This window comes from Cavia porcellus, unplaced genomic scaffold, assembly GCF_034190915.1.
Source record: "Cavia porcellus strain 051 isolate PalLab524CR breed Dunkin Hartley unplaced genomic scaffold, mCavPor4.1 scaffold_22, whole genome shotgun sequence".
Lineage (NCBI taxonomy): Eukaryota > Metazoa > Chordata > Mammalia > Rodentia > Caviidae > Cavia > Cavia porcellus.
In genome coordinates this window covers 31,004,559-31,025,068 of record NW_026947505.1, presented here as the reverse complement: position 1 = coordinate 31,025,068, position 20,510 = coordinate 31,004,559, and the positions used below count along the sequence as shown (strand labels likewise).

Sequence of the window (20,510 nt, the reverse complement as noted above, 5' to 3'; positions counted from 1 at the left end):
AATATGCACTTCAACCACAACGCAAATTATAATAAACTCTTAAAAAGCCTGTTGAAATGTTGATGAATTGCTCTTTCAGTATCTAATGAAAAAGATTGATTACTTAAGGATTGGAATTTATTACATTAAATGAGTTCAAAAAGATGTAAATTTATGAAAATGGACTCAAACTCAGCCTACTTTAAGAAATATAATAATTTCAAGAAGAAAAACAGTTTTGTAGAGGCTATGTAGACCTTAATTTTGACCATCAAACAACTTCATATCTCATTTCTACTTATAAAGTACAGCATGACTCTGTCCTCTAATAAACTTTTAGTGTTAATTTTGACATATACATTTCATGTATAGGTCATTCATCACTTGTTATTATCATAAAATTAAAGACTACCTTCTTAAGATATGAAATAGACTCAGTTTTAACTTATACAGTAACATGATCTGATGTAGGACTTATTTGTATGTTTTTAATCAGTATAATTAATTTAGAGGACTGCTATGCCTGTGACTGGGAAAACATTTCATAAAATATTTGCTCTGTACTAGAAGATGTAAGTTGTGACTCATTTACCTTCCTGTGAGCTGATATGAAGAATTACCTTAAGGACAGAACTTAGGTCCAGCATTTATAGGGCTCTTTTACACCTAACCAAACCACCATCAAAAGTGGTGTGCACTTGAAATTCACCTCTGATAGGAGGGAAGAATTTTCTGCTAGTCCTGTTGACCTGTGATGAAGAATACTGTTTGTAAGATTGAAATTTTAATGTCTGGTTAAGGATTTTGCCTGTGGCCATTAGATGGCATTCAATTGAATCAGTTTGTATCTTCCCTCTTTTTATCGTATTTTTTTTTCACAGCTTTGTTGTGGGCAGGTGGGTGTTGAGGAAAAAAGAATTTGAGGTCTTACCAGGTTTTGAGTTCACATCTCGATTCTGTTGCTACGATAGCATTGTTACTGTCACAAGTGACAGAAGCACTAATATAAATTCATTTTAGTGGAAAAGAAAATGAACTGAGGTCACCATGTACCTAAATGAGGCAGTGCGACTTTCGGCTGTGTTTCAGCAATGCCCAAAGGAAGCAGGCTTGCTGCCCCTAAGTGGGCGTTCTGCTCTGTAGCCACCAGCACCCCAGAATTCTGTCCCAAAGTAGTCACCAGCTCAAGTGAAATATCTCAGTGTTTTCCTTACATCTCATTATTTCCTGATCTTTCCTTTCAAGCTCTTCCTTCCCTGCTCTTAAAATTCCCCTGCCTTATTTTTAAGGTTGACTTTTACACATAGATTCTAACCTCTCCATTTCATCTGAGAAGACAGAGGTTACCCTCCCCTTTAAAAGCTGAATACTTCTACTACACTGTCGGTGTCGCTCCCGGCCTGCAGGAAGAACACGCGACAGATTCTGACGGTGTGCAATTTTGCCTTTATTTATCTCCGCGTGGGCCCCGCGAGGCCTCCGCTCTGTCACCAGCCCTTTCTCGCCGGTGGACTTTCTCTATCCCTCTCTGTGCTTCTTCTGTGCTTCTCTCTTGTGGCGGGAGAGGCATTTACTTTTATAGGGTAACAGTGGCCAATCAGTTCAAAGCGCGCGATGCGGGCTGATTGGCTAACATCAGTTGTTGCTAGGCAGACTATCTTACAGAGCGGGTTGTTTAAGTCGCCAGCGCAATCAGGGGGCAGGAAGCAGGCGCCAACTTGGCTCACTCGATGGGAGGGGCAATCTAGCTCAGGCTCCGCTCCCACCCACAGGCCCTACGTCCGCCAAGTAAGGCGACCGGTGTCGGCCGCGGCTCCCAACACTACACTATTCTGAAACTGAATACCTATACCACTAACATATTGTCTGACTTGTTGGTTTTCTTACTACATATAAATCCCTACCAAAGACATTATTAAGTGGTAATCCTCTTCCTTTCTTTACAGGTCTTTGGAGAATTGTATTCATTACTTCCATTTTTCCATCTTATTCAGCGCCTTTAATTCTGTTGTACTCATTTTCTTCATCATATGGTTTCTTTATAATCATATGGCTTCTTTGTAATTAAAGATTATAAAGGTTGAAAATCCCCCAACCCCTCACTATATTACCTGTGTCAAGATGCAAGGAGCTATGAATACTACCTTTTCTGAAAAAAGATGTTTGTAGATGTGATTCAGTTTGAGATATGGAGAAGAGATAAATTGGGTTATTTGTATGGGCCCTAAACAACATCCCCAGTATCCTTAAAAGAGTCAGTAGGCAATTTGACACCACATGCCTACACAGCACAAGCCAAGGGATGCCAAAACGCATCCTAATCTCTTACATCTTCTGGGGATATCATGGTCCTGCTTACACCTTAACTTTGGAATTCTGGCCTTCAGAAGAGAAAATAAATATCTGTTATTTTAAGGCATCTAGTTTTTGGTGATTTGTTATAATGGCCACAGGAGGGTAATAAAACCTCTTGACCAGAAGAGCAAATTTTCACAAAATGAACATGCCCAGCCAAATAGCACCTAGATTAAGAAGCAGAACTTTTACCATCCCAAGGCCCAGTGAACTCCCTTTTAGTCTCTCCTTCCTCCTGATAGAGACCTCTACTGCGACTTTTAACACTGCAGACATGTACAGTACCTACTCCTATTACCCGCATTCTTTCTGTCGAGTGTGTTTATGAGACTCATCCATGTGTTGCAGATTTATTCTTGCTGTATAGCATCCATTGTTTGTAAGTGGCACATTTGTTGTATTTCTTCAACTGTTGGTGGTTTACAAATAGTGTTACCGTGCGCTTTTGTTGCATGTCTGATGATTTCTCTGCTTTTCTATTGGGCATTTAATGAGCAGGGGAATTCCTGAGTCCTAGAAGCCTTCTCATTTCTTTCTATGTTCTGACTTGACAGTCTCATCTACACCCACTGCTTCAATTATCATCTGTCACTGTGACTCTTAAATCTCTTTTATCTGATTCTTGATCTTTCCACTGAGATTCAAAATGACAGCTCTGATATACACACACACGTACAAAGACACACAGGCATGCACACACACACACACACACACACACAATGTTTAGTGTGCCCCAGTCCCTACCAGAAAAAATATGTTTCCTCCTTACTATGTTTATGGTATCCTTAATCATCCTTAATCATCTAGGTTAAAAACAGAATCATCTTTCATTCTTTCTTTGCCTACATTCACCCAATCGTTAAAGTCTACTGTTTTTCCCTTCACATTTTCTCTGTGTTAGTTCTTTATGACTTCTGAACGATTCTGCAGTTTTCAGTATGTTTTGTCTGTCATCTATGACAGATTTATCTTCCCAAATCATAACTTTGACCCTGCCAGATTCCTTTTTGAAACTCATGGACGTGATGAATCCACCCTTTGATTATAGAATTAAGAATCTTTATGTTAACTTTATATGCTTCCATGAATTTGACTTTTAACAACATTTCTATAAGAAATTATTCATAGGAGTCTTTATCAGGAAGCATTGAGTTATATATTAACATTTTCTGGTAAATTGCTCAAAAGACCTTCTATGAGTATTTCTTGTAATCAGCCCATATTATTGTGTCCATTTGAGAGTTTGCTGTGCCTAGCACACAAGTAATCCTTATTGACAGTTTCATGTCATAATATTGCTCGACCAATTTATTATGTTATGATTATTGTTTTTCTTCTGCATTTAAGTTAGAGAAACCAAAGCTCAGAGATCAAAATGTTTCATCCCCAAACTTCATTAGCATCCACACATGGAGAGTCAAAAGGCAACTTGCCCACCATTTGCATATTCATCTCTCACTCCCCTAGGGAAGGACTGGTTTCTCTTCCAGCTTTCCTGCCATCTGTGTGCTGTGCTTTTCTGAGGCTGCATCGCCACCTGAGCTGTGATTCTATATCCTGAAGTTCTGGGCTGAGGACTGCCAAGACGTGTACTTTTCCCTATTCCTTTTCATAAAGCTAGAGTTTCATGAGCCAGTGCATGGGCAAAGGGGCTTTGGTTCTAACTTTCTTTTTGGTTTTGTTCTTTCCTTATATCCATGTTTCTCTTCTTCTTCTCCTTCCTCTTTTTTTGTCTTTTGCCTCTCCCTCCCTTCCGATGTTGTCTCCATTCCTCTTTTTGGCAGGTGCAGTGGCACTCGGCCTTGTTTCCCCGCTCAGTACTGGTGATTGAACCTAGGACTTTTCTCATTGAGTTACAGTCCCAGCTCTTTATTATTTATTTATTTTTGAGACAGAGTCTCCCTAAATCACTAAGTTGTGCGGGCAAAACCACTTTTTGTGATAGGCAACATGGTTGTCTGCATAGAAAATTTCAAAAAATACTCCACAAAATATCAATATAAAAAATCAGGATGGTAGTAATATCAGCACACTGGGAGCCGAGGCAGGTGGATTGAAACTTTGAACCCAGACTGGGCAGTTTAGCAGCTTAGTGAGACCCTGTCTCAAAATTTAAAAAATAAAAAATAAATAAAAGGGCTTGGAATATAGTTAAGGGTGAAAGCCCTGGGTTAAGTCCTCAATACTGAAAGATAAATATTGTATTTTTATATATTAGCAATGAAAAATTGAGATCAGAAAATTTTAATACTGTTATTTACAATCGTAGCAAAAAAATAAGCCATTTATATATAAGTTTAACAAACTATACATAGTATGTTTGCCCTGAAAATTACAAAATACTGATGAAGTTAGAGAAGACCTAAATAGAGAGATATGTCATAGTCATAGATTGAAAGACTCAAACTTTTAGGATGTTAGGCCCTTCCAAAGTAATTTATAAACTCAACATAAATCTGAGTGAAAGTCTGAGAAAAAATATTTTTAGTAGTTATCGACTAATATGTAATCATTAACTCCAGCTTATTCTAAATCCAACACAGGAAAACAGAAAGGACAACTGATACAGTTTGGATCTTCAAGTGTCTCCAAAGACTCATGTGAAAGGCTTGATTGCCAGCCTATGACACTACTAGGAAGTGCTCTCTCTGCTACATGGAGAGCAACTTGGTTCTGCCATGTGCTCCCTGCCATGCTATGCTGCCTTGCCACTGACCCAAGGCAACAGGGCCAAGTGACCACTGACTGAAATTTCTGAAATCTTGAGCCAAAGCAAACCTTTCCTCCTTATAAGTTGCTTTATTTCAGCCAATTTTTTTTCTTTACAGTGATGGCGAGCTCACTAACACAACAACTAAAATTGCCAAAACAATTTTGAAAGCAGAATAGGGTTGGAAGACTTGACCTACCTAATTTCGATACTTAACATAAAACTCTAACAGTCAAAATAATGTTGTAAGGGGAAATGTAGACTAATAGACTAATGGGAGTAAAATGAGGAATCCAGAAATAGACCCTCCAAAATGTAATCAATTAATACAATTGACAAAGATGGGAGGCAGTTCAGTGGACATAGAACTGTTATGGTTGATTCATTGTGTCAATTTGAGAAGCTCAGCAGCTTCACTAACTCAGCAGTTCTATATCCTACAGTATAGAGGCAGCTGTTTAGGCTCCAAGATTTTGTAATGGTTGATACATAATGTCAATTGAGAACTTTAGAAGCTTTACTAAGTGACTCAGAAGGGGGCCAGGGTCCTTATTTCGAAGATCCTGAGGAGGCTTAGGGTCACTGTGAGCACAGCCTGCATGCAGCCTAGGGGAGGAAAAGAGGCTTGCCCACATCCCTTTTGCGTTCACTGCTTTTGCTGTTGTCTGCCACCATGAACTGTTGCCACTGTGCTACACCACCCTGCTTTGGAGCCAGCTGATTACTGACTGAAACCTCTACAAACTATGAGCTAAACAAACCCTTTCTTCCTTAATTTTGGCCTTAGTGTATTTTGTCCTAGCAACAAGAGAAAAGTAATGAAGACAAGAATCTTTACAACAAATGTGAACCCTAACTCATACCTCATACCTACACAAAAATTTACTCAAAATGAATCACAAAACTAAATACAAAATGTAACACTTTTAAACTTCTAGAAGCAAACAAAAGAGAAGACTTTTGTGACCTCAGGTTAATCAAAGTCTTTGTTGACAACCACACCCAGTGTCCAATCATATTGTCATTAAGGAAATACCTATTAAAATATATGTATTAGACTGACTTTTTACAAAAACTGGCAGTACCTTGTATTGACAAGGATGTTGGGTAGTTAAACCTCTCCATTGTTGGTGGAAATGTAATTTGGTATACCTACTTTGGGAGAGTCTGTGTTTTTTTTTTTTTTTTCTCATTGAGTTAAATATATACTTACTGTATTATCCAGTATCCCCACTCCTAGGTTATTTATTCAAAACAAATGAAAGCATATGCCTCTACAGAGATTTGTGTATGAATAGCAACTTTATTCAAACTTTCCTAACTTTGAGAACCTGGCCCCCTCTGAGTCACCCAATTATCCTTCAACCTGTGAATGGACTGCTATGGATGAATCTTAGATGAATTTTGCTTGTGAAAGAAGCCAGATGTTGTATGATTCCCTTTATTTGGTATTTTGAAAAAGGCAAATCTATAGATTGTAAACAAATTGGTGCCAGGAATTGGGGTGGGATTGGAGCATTAATTGCAAAAGGAAAGCATTACAGAAACTTTTGGAATGAAGGAACTATTCTGTATCATGCTTTTTCAAAACCCTTTGAACTGTATGCCAGAGACAAAGAGTGAATTTTTCTTTAACAAAATTAAAGACTAAATTTAAAAAAGAGTAAAAATGTCTTAGAACAAATCACTCATCTGGATTTGAAATACAAAAACTGTCTTTCCAGGTTACCATACTGTATCACTATATTTTAAAATTAGACAGTGAGTACTTTTTTAATATTCTGTATAGCATTCAAAAATGGATCTGTTCCTGCTTTGATGTGCAGACGTAAATGACTATAGGTTTTTCTTTGTTTGCACCATTCATTTTAAATGTCTAGTTTCTGTCTGAATCTGAAAACGTTCTACAGCCTTTTGATTTTATTTTAGTATCAAGTCCCATTGAGTCAGTTCTTGGGAAATGCCACCCCCCCCTTCACTATCTTAACGTAGCTAGTGTTTTTCCTTGCATCTTATTTTTCATCAGCCACCATTGGATTTGGTTTCTTTCAACCCCTCTCTCCACTGTTCCTGGATTTTAAAGCCCTGTGATTGACTGTTCAGTGCTGGCACTGGGGGAGGCGGAAACAGCATGGGGGCTGGAGGCAGATGGCTGTGTGGGTGAGATGCAGTGATTCATTTGTTTCATGTGTTGAATTTTGGCGTAGAAATGTTAAGGACCCCAAAAGAAAAGTCTTATTTATATTGAGTCCTTAAGTCATTTTTAACCTTTGGGAGGGCGAGGTCTTCTCCTTTTATAACATCATTAAATCATTCATTGCATCAGATTTATTTTTCCTTTATTGAATGTGAATTATAGTTTCATATTTATTGGATTCTGCCAATACCTTCATAAGGGTCCACTTTTTTGTGCTGAACTTTGGTTTCAAATTCAGTTATACAAATACTTTTTATATTTAGGTTTCTTAATTATGAAAGTGAGGTAGGATAGAAAAAATCAAAATAGGTAGAAAGACAAAGAAAATTGTAATTTTAAAATTGTACTTTTAAGAACACTGCAGCCTTAAGATACAGTTAGCCAAGGATACAGTGACTTTTGATTCTACTTAATAAATTTGTCTGTTATTCACTGACTTGCCCTGAAAAGCTTTTCTGTGCCAGGCAGACTACAAGGGTAGAGGAAAGAGCTGAGGGCCCCCTCTCTTTTGTGGTGTGTGCAAAGGACCTCCTGAGATCTTGTCTGGTGACAAAAAAAATCAAATTTTTAGTAGAAATTGTAGGAAATAATAGAAGAAGTAAAGAAAGTAAAATAATTCAACTGTTACCATAGCTTATGTTTTGGGGTATGTTTTTAGATATTTCTATTAATATTAGTAAGCACAATGAAAGTACCCATTATAATGAACACATTATAATTTCCATAATGTATACAGTATATTTAATATGTACACTATAAATTGTAATGCATATGTTTTAATTTTTTCTTTGTTTAACTGTTTCATTTTTACTATCTTAAAATATCTCTGTCCATTTTTAGGCAAAGAAATTGGCACTTTATAATTGGTTTAATATGCATTTATTAGAAGATGAATAATTTTTGTGTTTATTTACCATTTTGAACTATTGTGAATTTACCTGTTTGTGTTAGTAGTATAATGATTTATTTCATGTATTTATTCTTCTGTTAAATTGAGCAATAAGGGATGATTTACAAAGATATTGCCATTCTATCTGTCAGTATGTAAGTATCTTTAACAAAGTTGTTCTGTTAACATTTTTATTGTAATTGTCAGTGGGTTCTGTTTACTATTACATTTTCCAAATGCTTATTGTAATTATAAAGGGCTTTTTTGGTTTAGTTTTGTTTTTATTTTATGAAATGAGTCTTGCTAAGTCGCCCAGGCTGACCTTGAACTCAGTACCCTCTCTACCCATCCTCTCGAGTAGCTGGGATTGCAGACATGAGCCACTGCACCCTACTTAAATTCTTGGTTTTCACATTAGTTTTGCTTCTTGATATCTCCACCAAGTTGTATTATTACTTCTAATGATTATTCAGGTAATTCTGTTGCATTTTTTGACAGTCATAGCCCTTACAAATAATGATAATAGCGTATTTTATTGCTTAGAAGTACACTTTATTTTCTAAAAACTTTACTGCATTGGTTGAGATTTTCAGAAACTCATTATATGTACTGGGAATAGTTGACAGACTTTTGCTCCTTATTTTTATGGACATACCTGTAAGTACAAAGGTAGCACTTATTTGAAATGTGTGTGTTTCTTCATGTTACGGAAAAGCCCTTATATTTTTAGTTTGCATTTCTTTTTGTTTTCTTTTTGTAGTATTAGGATCAAACCCAGTGCTTCACACTTACTAAGCATGTGCTCTATCACTGAACTATGCCCCAGGCCATTTTGCAGTTGTTTTTAATCAGAAATGAATTTTATATTTTAATTAATATACTTGAGCATCTTGTAGAGTTGACTTTTCCTTAATGAGACATCTTTGCATTTCCAAAATAAATTTTAAACTCGTGGTATAGAGTTCTGACATTGTTAACACTTGGGATGTTTTGTTAGTTTTTCTTTTGTATTTTTGCTTGGTTCCACAAATAAGTTAGAGAATAATCTGAATTTCCTTTTTGTGACATTATTGTCAAATTCTTTTTTACTTGTTTGATATCCATCATCTTTGGCTGATGGAAGAACTTATATTTGTAGTTACATTTCCCTACTTAGTCATGAATTTTCTATTCTTTCACTCCTTTTCCTTGATTATACTTGCCAAGGGCTTACTAGATACTAATTTATTATTTCTTTGGTCTAAAGGCTCTGGATTAACTAATAAACTTACCTATTGGTTTTTTAAATTGCATTTTTCATTTATAGCTTGCTGCTTTGTTGCCTTAGTTAACTTGTTTTAACATTGAAATTTAATAAAAAGCCTTTGCTCCTGCTTTCACTGTTGCAGGTTCTCCTTAGTTTGCAGTAATTATATGATTTCCTTCTTATTTAAAAAAATGCAGGTTTGCTGAACTTTATAAACCCACTTCCGGTAGAACTACAAATTCAAAATTCAGTGGTAAACGAAGGGGGAAAATCCCACTCATTTCCTTATTTCTTTTCTGAGTACTAAGTTACTGAAATCCAAATGTGCTTATTGGGCATGATGTAGGTGTCATCTTTTGGGGACTTTGTTTTCTGCTGCAGATATTGCTGTGGTGGAGATGAGTGATGCCTTCCGCCAACCCTCCCTGTTTTACCATCTTGGCGTGAGGGAAAGCTTCAGCATGGCCAACAACATCATCCTCTACTGTGATACCAACTCCGACTCTCTGCAGTCCCTGAAGGTACCTCCCTTGTTTACTCAGTATTTAATTTCAGCTCCAGCATTCAGGAGACCTCTCAATCACCCAAAACATTTTAAGTAGCTTATGTTTGTGAAAAGATGTTTTGTCTGTGTGATCATTCTGCACCAGTTACTAAAGTTGTGGGGTTTAGCTAGAAATGTGATGATACATAAGAAAATCTTCGTGTTTAGTTCTGAGTTCCAGATCAAGTTGCAGCCAAAGAGCCTGCGTGGACAGGAAGTCATCTATACACCTTGGAGGAAGACAAAGAGAAAGATAAGTCAGGCTTGCCACCTGCCTACAGGGAGCTTCATTGTGCGTACTAAAAGCACACTTGTAACTGAAAGTGCTTTCAGTACAATTCTTTCTGAATATTCTCAGAAAATTTCCCTCTTTTTTTTCACTGAGGTATCACTGGGGGAGTAAAAGCTTTGTACTTTGTCCACTAAACTCAAACCGCTCCTGGCATTCTCTCTATTAATAGGCATTTTCCTGGCATAAAGCATTTATGGCATCCCAAAAGATTTAGGAATAAAAACTACTGCATATTGTCTTCAAAGTTCATCTGTTCTGTTGTAACTCTCTCCATTAAGAGGTGCATACCTAGTATAAAAGCATTTCTTCCATTCAATGAGGTTGCCTAAAATGCTTTCGCCAGGCCATGGGATTTTACATGGTGTGATTCTTTGAAAAGCATCTTACAGTTAGGTGAAATTCATGTTGAGCCTCATGTCATCTGTTTACTTTGTGAAACTTGCAGCTAGCGTCATGTGGCCTCTTCTCATCTCTGTCTTCCAGTTCCCAAATCAGAGCCAGTCTTGGGATATGGAGCCAGAGAATCCGTAACATACTTCTAATGCCTTAGCAATTGTTATATGAAGATTTCCAATCCCTAATCCTTGCAGAAATAGTTCTTTAGTAGCCTTTTGCTTTTATCTGAGTATCTACAGCATGTGTGACTTTCTGTGAAAAACTTGCAGTTTCCTTGGATAAATATATGTATACATGCCAGGCATTGAATTTGGGAGTGATAGGTAGTCCTTTCCAGAACATTCTGAAATAAGAGATTTGCTTCTACCTGAACTAAATCTGATGTGATCCCCTAAGAAACTCTTACTTAATTTTACTTCAGATTGACCCCTTTAATTAGTACACACAAACTTCTGTAGCTATAATTTTAAATATCTAAATTTGGTGTTATTTACAATATATTTGCAATTGATGAAAGAATGACATGATTTTATTCATCTTGGTCCTCTTGGATTGAACATTATCTGCTCATTTTGAGCAGATAGTGTTGTGTTAGAGATTTCTACTGTACACAGTTTTTGCCTTTGTCCTACAAATATCGGGTGATTTAAGTTTATAACCATTCTCTTCTTGGAAAATTTTTTTTCATGAATTAATATTACATTTGAGAGGAGATAAATGTTAATCTCCTTGCAAATTTCTATGTGACAAATAAATTGGACTGATTACTTTCAGTCAGCCTTTATATAGTTTTACTGGTATTTAAATAAAGTTCTTTTCAAAACCTAGTGATATCTAAACTATGCTTATTTATATTGTACACAATAGCTGTTACTTATTGAACACTTCCTGTGTGCTACGTATTCATTGCTACACTTTTTCCACATACATGTTCAGATGTAATTCTTAATTTAGCCTTGCAAGGTATATAATCTATCAGCATTTTATAGATTACAAACTGAGGCTCAGATACACTTAGTCATTTGTCCAAGGTGATATATGGTTCAGAAGATTTAAGACCAAGAGAGTCTGACTCTAAGCCTGTTTGCTAGAACTACTAAGATCAATTGTCATTTACAGATTCACCCCCTGAATATGTGGGCTGTACAGTTTCAGCTAATTATGGATGGGGAACATTGTATCTGTACTGAGCATATGTGCAAGTTTCCCTCCTTGTCATCGTTCCTTAAACAATATGATATGACAGCTATTTATATATGTCATTTTATTATAGTAGTTATGCTAAGTAATTTAGAGATCATTTAAAATATATATGAGAGTGTGGTAGGTTATATGCAGATACTGTGCTGTTTAATGTAAGGTACTTTTTAAAAATATAAAGTACTTGAGCATCCACACATCTTGATATTTTCAGAATGCCCTAAAACCAGCCCTCTGTAGACACTGAGTGATGCATATTGGACATTCTTGCTGACAATGGTCTTTCAGAAAAACCATCGATTGTGCTTTCTGAGTTGACCTATGCAGCATACATCTTTTCTTTCGTCTCTCTTTGTCCTTCCATTGGCTTAAGCATTGGCCATTTCTTATTTAGATCATTTCTAACCAGATAGCCCCAAGTGTCCAAACATAAAGGGCAAAAGTATCTGGGATGGGAAGTATATTTTTGCAATCTAGCAATTTCCTCTGTGTCCTGAAAGATTCTCTGCTACAGAAAAAAGTTGGGGTATGTGTGTTTATTTCTGTTGTAGTGGATCGTAGGTATAATTGCATATATCATGCTAAGTCATGCAAAGATGAGGCAAATAGAACAAAATAAATCATCTTTTTTGTCAGTTGCGAAAATAGAAATGATGCTGTTCTTGTGGGAGAGTGAGTTTCACATACATTAATTCTTTGAACAACAAAGAAAGTACAGCTGCACCAGTTTTATTTTCATTTACTGTTCTTTGTTGAAACAACACTTTCTCTGGCTCATTCTCAAAAAGAAAGCATAGGAAAAAATATCTAAGTTTTAAGACCCTTGAAAATTAACCAGGGAGTGCTATAAAAGTAATTAAAATCTATGTCTGAATTATCATTTGCAAGCATATTTAGAATCTAAACACATCATGTGTTTGCAATAAAATGTATATCTGCTGCTTTAAATCAGAAGTACTATTTGAGTACAGTGATGCTGAATGATTTTAACTTTTTTTAAAAAAGGTCATGATCATACTTTGAAAGAAGGAAGTTGATTTTTTTTACTTAGCATTATAACATATTTTTCAGAACTTTCTTAAATTAATACAGTGCCTCCCTGTACCCATTAATGCTTATTAAGAGAGATTCTATGTTAAGATTTAATTTATTTGAAAATGAGAAGTGCTAGTAACAGTTCTGTCCTAATTTACTTCATGCATTTAAAAATGATTAGGTTTCCACCTGGGATTTCTTAGTAAATGAGAGAATAAATCTGAACTCCACCTTCCAGTGAGCTGTGGTGCAGGTGTCAGAAAAGGCTTGGGAGGAATGAATGCCTCTTGTGTAGCGTGAGGATATTGTTTTAATGAACCACATAGGGGTTAAGGGAGCTTCCCCTTCCTTTTCTGATAGTTTTGTAACTGAATTCACGGAAACCAACAATAGACTGATTAACAGGAAAAGAGGCACGAATTTATTGACACGCCAAGAACGCAAGCATCACCTGAAGCATGGAGCAGAATATTGAAGTTTAAAATGTTTTCTTCCTAGGAGAGAGGGTAGAGATGAATGAATGTAATTTTAGAGAAGGGGTGAATGATTTTTAGCAGGGAATGAATGAACCCAAAGAACAATAATCTGGAGCAAAGTTCACCTGAACTGTGTCTTTAATATAAAATCTAGTCTTTTTTTTTTTTTTTTCCTGCTAGTTAATCTAGGGATGGGGGGAGGCTGGAGAGCAGGGAGGATAAATAATAAGGATCAAGACATGATATGTATGTGTACTGATTCCCTATGATGAATGTATTTACTATATATCACAAACATGTACTAATAAAACATTGTCTGGAGGATCTGTCATCTAGATAGATAAGGGAACTTTAGAGAAAGCCCTTCCTCAGCTTCAGGAGGGAAGAGGATGGAGAGACACTGGGCGGGGGATAATCGGAGATACTCAGTTCTGAGACTGCTTTTTAGCTCAGAGTGCTATCCTTTGGGCTATCATTTTCTGAGCTGAAGCTACAATTCCTTTATGACACCAGTTCACAACTCCAGTTCTTACAATTCTTTCTTCCACCTCATTACATTAGTTCTTTGTCTCTCTTTTGGGTCCCTCCCCATTCACTTTAAACCACGTTGCTCATAACAGGCAAAACTAAACTTTGAAATACCATTACTGCATCAGGTAATTAGTGTGGAAGTGCTTGTAATATAGGTTGCTTAGCTGTGAAGAGGGGAGACGTGTATATCACCAGTGGAAGTGTGTAACAGTACTGCCTTCTGAAGAACACTGGGCAGTATCTAATAATGTCAGGCGAGCTTACCACATGTCTAAGCAATGACAACTCCACATGTGTACTGTTTCAGAAATAAATAAGGGTGTCACATGCATCGAGATATCATGAAGAATGTTGATGAGCCATTGTTAGTAATAGCCCTTCCACTCAAAGGAAATGGCAAATATCTATTAGAACATAAAAAAAACCTTTTGGTACAGGCATTTAATGGAATTTTAAAATGAATCATTTAAGATGAATCAACTAGACCTTTACACATCAGTATCAACATATATCTGGAAAAAGCAACATTGACAGAAAAACATTATACGTGTACTGTATCATACCAGCTATACAAAATTAATTATATGAGACAATGCTACTATACACATTTGTTATGAAAGAAATGTACATGGGAATGATAAACGACATTCAGATTAGTTGCTTGCCCCTTTGTAGGATGAGAGGAATAAAATTGGGAGGAGAAGAGACTTCAATTATAGCTATAATGTAATATTTCTAAATCTAGATGATAGATATGAGTGCTTTTATACTTTTTATAGACTTCAAATATTTCATAATTAACCTTTCTACTCATTTTCTGTATTCACCAGGATAACTTTACATATATTTTGATACTTTAAACTTCAAAATATTATGAGTTGTTTTTACTCTGATGTTCAGGTTACAGCTAGAAAGCCTCATATATATTTGGATCTTTCTGTATTCAGATAGGATTTATTCCAATTTTATTCATTGCAGAAGAAATGATTTTGTAGAGACTGATATGCACATCAACTGGTGGCAACCTAGCCTATGTTTAGATTTAATGATGATGCTAGATTATTCCTTGTTCAGGAAATTTAGTTGTATTTTTCTTTTCAGCCATTGCCTGAAAAGTTCCTTTGCAGATGAGATTTTTCTTGATAGACTATTCTCTAAAGCAGCTGATATCTATGCTTACTCTTTCACTGCCTTCAGTGAATATAGTGAATACATAATGGGATGCCTGAGATCCTTATTGTACCTTAGTGCATCTGTTATTCCCTAGGTTGGGATTTGACTAACATCTCACTACGACATGACACTAGAAATCTTATGTGCACAAACCAAAATTTTCTAACACTATGCCTAATGTCGCCTTTAAATTTTAGCAATGTGGCAGCTTCTAAAACATTAAAAATAGATTTGCCACATGATCTAGCAATTCCATTCTGAAGAATAGAAAGAAGTGCCTAAAAAAAGATATTTGTACACCCACAATCACAGCAACATTGTTCTCAACAGCCAAAATGTTGAAGCAGCTTAAGTGTCTATCAGTAGATGAATGGATAAAGCATGAAAAGAAGGAAGTTCTAAAAATTGAATGAATCTTGAGAATTCTTATCATTGCTCCGTGAAGCAGGTCCATCATATCTAGACTTAAGATTTTTACTTTCAGGTCCAAAGGGGCCCAAAGAGCTCCTGTGTGAATTTGGACACATTTTCTGGTACCCATGTGTATTCACTTGAAGCAAATGGTTAGAGTAAAAGATCTGTATATTTTGGTATTTGTACCCATCTATAATAAATTAATGAGGCTATCAACATAATTTTTTATTACAGTACTTCAAATTTAAGTTTCTTACTTGTGCTGGGTGTCCACTCAGATTCCAGAGTGTTTTTAAACTCAGAAACATAGAGATTTCTCCTTTTAAATCTAAACACTGCTTCTTTTTCTTAAAATTTTACATCTCTTACCAAAATGAGTACAATAAATTTCAAGTTTTAAATTGTTATGCATAAAATTAGAATTTTAATTTTCCCAAAGGTTCACCACTTTTAGTTTAAAAATGGATTTTTGCTAAATTCTTTTCAGCACAAATTTAAGTTAGTGGTAAAAAGTATACACTCAGTAAATGTTTTTTAAAGAGTCATTTGAAAATATGGTCTCATAAAGTAGTGTAACAATTTGTGAATCAGAATCATTGGCCGTACTCCTTTTGCACTGCACTGGCCTGCCATTCCCTAAAGGCCCTTGCTTACCTTTTTACCTACTGTTGACTTAGAATCAGGAGTTTTTAAAATTGGCATTCTGTCCTTTCCTGGGTTCAACACTGCTGCACATACATTTCTTATTATTTTATGGAAGGCTTTTTGTTGTTGTTGTTGGCAGAGGAAACATTCTTGCTCATTTATTTTGCTTATTTCACAAATGATCTGGTTTTCATCTGAGCTGTAATTATTCCATTTCAATTGGGGAAAGATATAGGTAATAGGGGGAGTAAATAAACAGTATAGGCAGCCTTGCTTTATGGAGATTTTCTCTGAAGATCTTGAATTGACAGACTAGATGAATAATTTATTTCGCAGGAGTTGATTTTCCAGTTGCAGAATCCTTGAGGTTATGGAAGAGGCTTAAGGCTGGAGAATCCAGTTTTCTTTAACATCAATTAGTGATATTACATCTTCTAAGGTATTATCTGTAGACTGGATAAAATAATGTTCTTGTTTTCCTTCCTAATTCTCTTTAATCCCCCACCTGCCCATGATTTCTAGCCTCTTATTACCATTTTGTCAATAGGAGAGGAAAAATCTATGCTTTGAGGTATGAAAGATAACATCATATCTCTGGGTTGACTCCTGCTGTATTTGGGGAGACTCCCTCCATACGCTTAAGAGTTTGAATAAAGACCAGGAAGGAGGACCCTCTGCACACAGCAAAAGTGGGTCAAGCCCTGCTGACTTTTGTTCATTATAAATAAACAGTTCTTTGGTAGTTGGTCTTCCTGGCACTTATAAAACTCATCATCCTCTTGGAGTACCTGTAGAACACATCTCTGAAATTATTGCTGAAATTTATGTTAAGTATGATTTACTGTATAGAAATCCATTATACCTGTAACTTTTTAGCAATACATTAAAAGAATTCAATTGAATAATGTGGTTCAATTAGGTATTGCTGAAAGAAGCAGCTGGTGACAAAGAAGAGGAAGTTAATTATAACAATAGCAACGCAATATAAAGTGAGGTTTGTGTTAAGAAGCCATGTCAGTACTATATGTATACAATGTCACTTATCATCTGCCCCTGCTCAAAGACAATATCTTCTTACAATAGTTCTCCCACCAAGAGATTTTTTTTAAAACTATGAAATAAAATTAAGAGAAAAGGAGAATAGAGTATAGAATTTCTTTTAAAGTTATTTTCCAGATTTGGTAAAATTTAACCTGATATTTGATACAGATTGTTTTAGTTGACAGTTGCTCTTATTCAAAGGAAAAAATTATTCTTAACCCTGATCATTTATCAATATGGGCACAAAACGTCTCCAGTGCCAGTATTGAGTTGTCTGCTTTGATGTGATCCATACCTCAATTTATTCCTGGCTCTAAACTACTTCAGGTAGTTTCATAAACTAATTCCATTTGGTCTTAACACACAGCCCAATAATATATCCTGGTTAAACTTATTTCATTTGGTTTTAACATATAACCCAAATGAAATAAACAAGTTAAGTAATCATTGTCTGGATTGGACAGATGAAAATATTTTCTTTATAGATGAGAAGTAAGCCCAGTGAAATACAGCAATTTGTTAAAGGCACATGTAGTTGCTAACTGTCAAGATAGTAATGAGTACCATATTTTTTTCACCCATGATTAGGTATATCCCCTTTAAATCTGCCCGTAGATTTTATATATTCTCTAAAAAGATGAGGTTTTGGTAGATTATTTTGTAGATGGTTTCTGGTATATTATTTTTCTTTTTGTTTGCTCACTTGTTTTATGTTGAGCTTTTCTGTTTTATGTTGAACACATTAACACAAATGTAGTTGGTTTTTTGTCTTTAAAGACTGTGTTGTGGTTCTGCATTCTGTATGTTGGATTGTTCTTCCTGAGCCTGCTGGGTTTTATTTCAGCAGGATGTAGAAGTGGGGAAAGGGAATTTCACCCCAGTGAAACTGTGTGTGCTTACAACTTCATGTTTACCTTTGAAACATTGAAATTAAGTAAGAGATTGGAGCTGGAGAGTGCCTGAAATGTCCCTCTTTACCTCAAGTTTAACAGAAAACTTGCAAATTTCAGTGGCATAGAAAGAAAGGCCGGAAGGAAGACGCAGGAGGCCGTCTGCAGGAGTCATGTTCTTTCCCTGAGCCAGAGATGCTGGTGGTGCCCCTCTCTCTTCTGGAAAGTGAGGTCCTCCTTGCAGTGGTGCTTCTCCAAGTCTGCATTGACTTAGCCACCCCACACCAGCTGCTCCCATCTCCTTTCCTGCTGTGATCGCCTATGCTTCAGACACAAAAACTTTCTACTGTTGGAAATACCCATTTCTTTACTGTTACATTCTTTTCAAAGTTATATTATCCCAAATAGCTATCTAAAGTTGTCTTTGTCCTCTCTTGGGATGAGACCTAGACTAGATGTCTCTTTTGTCTTGCTTGATTATTTGGTTATCAAAGGAGACTAGAAAATAGAAAAATCAATTTTGGATATTGCTGGTAGAGCCAAAGATGGACTGACCAAAAGCTCCCTAATACTTCAGACAAGTACAAGGTCATAGTGGGTTGTTGCATCTTGAGAACTATTTCATAGGCAAGAAACTGGAGTTTATGTTGATGCTGTCATTTTTCTTGGAGGCACTTTTGTTGAGAAATTTCCATGATCTGATATGAATTCTAGCGGCTATGTCTTTAATTCATCCCAACTCCTTGTAGTGGGTTTAATACAAACTAAATGTTCTCTGTTCTGCCTCAGTAAATAACCCATCGAGGCCTTGTTTGCTATATGTTTTGGCTGAGTTAAAATAAACAAACAGTACCTTTTCTTCTCTTAAAGTTAATGCCCCATTTAAAGTTACATAATAAGCTGTGAGTAAGGTCTTTCTTCTTCAAGGGAATGATTTATATCCACTTAGCTTGGACAAAACATAAATTAACATGGATTCTATAGATTGCAATAGGAATAACTTTATATAATTTCTTATCATGTACGCACGATCTGAAATGAAAGCAGCAGAGACAATTAAGAGTGACTCCAACGGGCAGTTCCTCAGGAAGACAGCATATTGGCTGTAAGCCACCAGCAGCTGTGGTGGTTTTCCTTAGAACCTCTGGCTTCCTCAGTCTTCACTGCCACTCCTCTTCCTGCCACTTCCATTTCTGTGCCTGATGCACTTAAGAGGGACAATTTGGGGAGGTTGAGGGTGCCACCTCAGTGGCACAAGGATAACACATCACAATGGCCCCTAAACCAAATGCAAACAGCAAGTAGAGAGTTGGAAGAGACCAAAAGCCCTTCAGTCCAACACTGTTAGTGCACTGTATTAGAGAGAAGGGAATGGCATGTTGCTTGTTGGGACCAGAGCAGAACTTATGTACCTACCCTACCTTATAGTGCAAAAATCCTGATGTATATTTTTACATTCATTAATTTATTCATGTTTTATTGAATACATACTATAGGCTGTAATATGTGCTAGGCCATTGGTACAGATACAAGTTATGAATGAAACTCATAGACTTTGAACCCAAGAGGCAAGGAGCCCATGATGTAGGTTGGAGGATCATAAGAACAAAAATTTGTAGGGTGGTCTATGAAGTGCTAGCAAAGGTCCTTACGAGGATTGGTAAGGGCAAAATGGAAGGCACTGTCTACCTTCCGTTGGAAGGATAGATATCCCTCAACACAGTCAAGGCCTGCTTCACAAAGAGCAGAGATATCTGTGCTAAGAGATGCAAAGAAGAGCATTTCCGCATTACTGGGCAGGACATGAGAAAGATATTCCTGTCAAAAGAGAGCAATTATCTGCAATGGTTTGGTCTGCTACTTGGGGAGAACCTCCATCAGTCAACTTTGAAAAATTCTGTACATTGCATTTCTGGCCTTGGGATTATCCAGAGTTCTTCTGTTCCTGTACGAATTGTCGTATATGTGTGTCATAGGTATTAACTCCCTGAGAGACAGTAGGAAGAGCCACTTTTGACCTCATCGCCTTTTTTTCCATTTCTCTGAGTGCTGCCATTGTCCAGCCTCTTATTACGATGTCTTTGAGCTTTTGAAGTCCTCACCTTTTTCTCCTCAAAGACTAAACAGCATCTAATCTGTAGTTCCAAAACTTTAACAAGGATTACTTTTTAAAATCATTTTTGTTGGGCTGGGGATTTAGCTCAGCAGTTCAAGTGCTTACTTGGTAAGTGCAAGGTCGTGAGTTCAGTCACCGGTACCAAAAAAAAAAAAAACATTATTTGTCTTTGCCAGGGATTTAGCTCAGCAGCACAGCACCTGCCTGGCAAGCACAAGGTTGTGAGTTCGATCCCTGGTATGCCCTCAAAAAAGAAAAAAAAAATTATTTGTCTTTCTTAGGTCTCACATTCATCTGATACATAAATTTAAAACTACAAAAGGGAAATGTTCTTTCATCGTTATCCCCTGCACATCCAGCAGACTCCACGGGCAACTCCTA

The 20,510-nt window shown here is 36.4% G+C and overlaps 1 protein-coding gene across 4 annotated transcripts in view; it reads left to right on the top strand.

Annotated features, from left to right (window-relative positions):
* The window catches only part of Map3k5 (mitogen-activated protein kinase kinase kinase 5), a 202,445-nt gene that overhangs the window by 53,733 nt on the left and 128,202 nt on the right, over nt 1-20,510 (top strand). For all 4 annotated transcript variants that reach the window (XM_003468505.5, XM_063232996.1, XM_063232998.1 and 1 more), the window contains exon 2: nt 9,758-9,897. In XM_003468505.5, coding sequence (XP_003468553.4) covers nt 9,758-9,897 — 140 coding nt within the window. The remainder of the gene's footprint in view (nt 1-9,757; nt 9,898-20,510) is intronic.